Source organism: Austrofundulus limnaeus, unplaced genomic scaffold (assembly GCF_001266775.1).
Source record: "Austrofundulus limnaeus strain Quisiro unplaced genomic scaffold, Austrofundulus_limnaeus-1.0 Scaffold232, whole genome shotgun sequence".
Taxonomy (NCBI): Eukaryota; Metazoa; Chordata; class Actinopteri; order Cyprinodontiformes; family Rivulidae; genus Austrofundulus; species Austrofundulus limnaeus.
Genome location: NW_013952634.1, coordinates 192,700 through 194,213, shown reverse-complemented (window position 1 = coordinate 194,213; position 1,514 = coordinate 192,700). Strand labels below are relative to the sequence as shown.

Genomic DNA, 1,514 nt, shown 5'->3' with positions numbered 1-1,514 from the left:
TTCTAAAGTCAAATAATTTTAGTGAAGTTGGTTCTCTTTTTTTACTGATTTGCTGGATTGTGATAAAGTGTATCTCTAAGAAATAATAAATGAAAAAGTTGTTGATGGGGAGTGAGGCACAAGAAAGCTAATGATGTGTTTTTCTATATTTACGGTAATCTTTTTCCTTTATCCATTAAGTTATGTATGTTCTACATAAATTATAGTTATTTTTRATTGTTTTTTTTCCTGCTTCTTCTTCTTCCGGATATAAGAACAAGTATTTTTGGCAACTGGATACAGCTCATTTTGGAAACAGTAATGATGCTTCAGAAAATTGCAAGTTTTATTGGTCTTTTCACTAATTTAAGATGCTTTTACTAAATTTAATGCAAACTTTGTTCTTTTTTTTTAACTTTACGTCAACGTGACACTGGATCGTGTGCCTGACAGACACAACTCTGGGAAAACTCTTCCATAGTTTCTTCAGGAGAAACCAAAGCCCCGCCCACAGGGAACCGGCTACAGAGTTCTTTATTTTGATTGGCCAGAAGGATTTGCACCCTCAATCGCTATTGGTTCGAGTATCTGCCTTTCCCACTGCYGTCACGGTGCAGTCACAGCAATGATGGCGGCCTTCGGTGTAGCTCGTAGCACTTGTGGACTGATAAATGGGTTGAGGGTCTCCTTCAGAAGTTTAGCGCAAGTAAAACTTGGCGCTACACCGGCTTCCCCGCTTCAGACGAGTCTCCAGCGGGACTGTCGGTGGTACTCGGTCAGCCACCTGTCCGTGAAGGAGAGGATTGAGAAGAAACGGAAGGCGGCGTTGGTCGGCGGAGGTCAGAAGAGAATAGATGCACAGCATAAAAAGGTAAAGAGGCACTGGCCCAAACGTGACAYCTAATTTAACTTTCTATTTTGCAATGCTTTAACGTTTTAAAATGGACTTACAAATGATTTGTACTGCTTTAAATGCATTCAAGGGATTTAAACCCCAGAAAGTTAATGTATTAATCTCAATTAAAGGTACAGRACAGTTAAAATATTAAGTATTCTCACAGACTGTTTTATGTTTAAAAAAGAGTTATTAGTATTATTCCTTTGTTTTAAACACGGTGAACTCGCATCAAAGCATAATGATAATGCAAAGAAATTAGGAAAAGAGAAATGCCTAGTGTTTTATAGTAATAATCATGATAAATAATAGGGCTGTGTATTGGCAAGAATTTGGCGATACGATACATATCATAACAGABGGGTCACGATACGATATATCCCGATATATTGCGATACTATAAGCAAGGCGATATATTGAGATATATTGCGATTTTTTTTGTCCAAAAATTCTATTAAATAAAAACCTCTTACTGGAAAAAAAAAGAGAAAAGCTAATGGCTGTGTACAAAACGACAGGCCGGGTCCTCCTGAGGACCCAGACTACCCTGTTGAGTCGGGCCGGGTCCTTGGTAGACCGGGAAGACCAGAAAAAAAGAGGCTGTGAATTTGGACGGTCTAGCCTCCCCTCCTTACCCCGG

General features: G+C 39.0%; 1 protein-coding gene across 2 annotated transcripts in view; it reads left to right on the top strand.

Moving 5' to 3' along the window:
• Positions 1-569: 569 nt before the first annotated feature.
• pccb (propionyl-CoA carboxylase subunit beta) overlaps positions 570-1,514 on the top strand; it is a 17,902-nt gene continuing 16,957 nt past the window's right edge. Inside the window, exon 1 of one of the 2 annotated variants that reach the window (XM_014019811.1) lies at positions 570-850. In XM_014019811.1, the coding sequence (XP_013875265.1) occupies positions 605-850 (246 nt within the window). In that variant the 5' untranslated portion in view covers positions 570-604. The remainder of the gene's footprint in view (positions 851-1,514) is intronic. The other variant, XM_014019813.1, reaches the window with a different exon arrangement.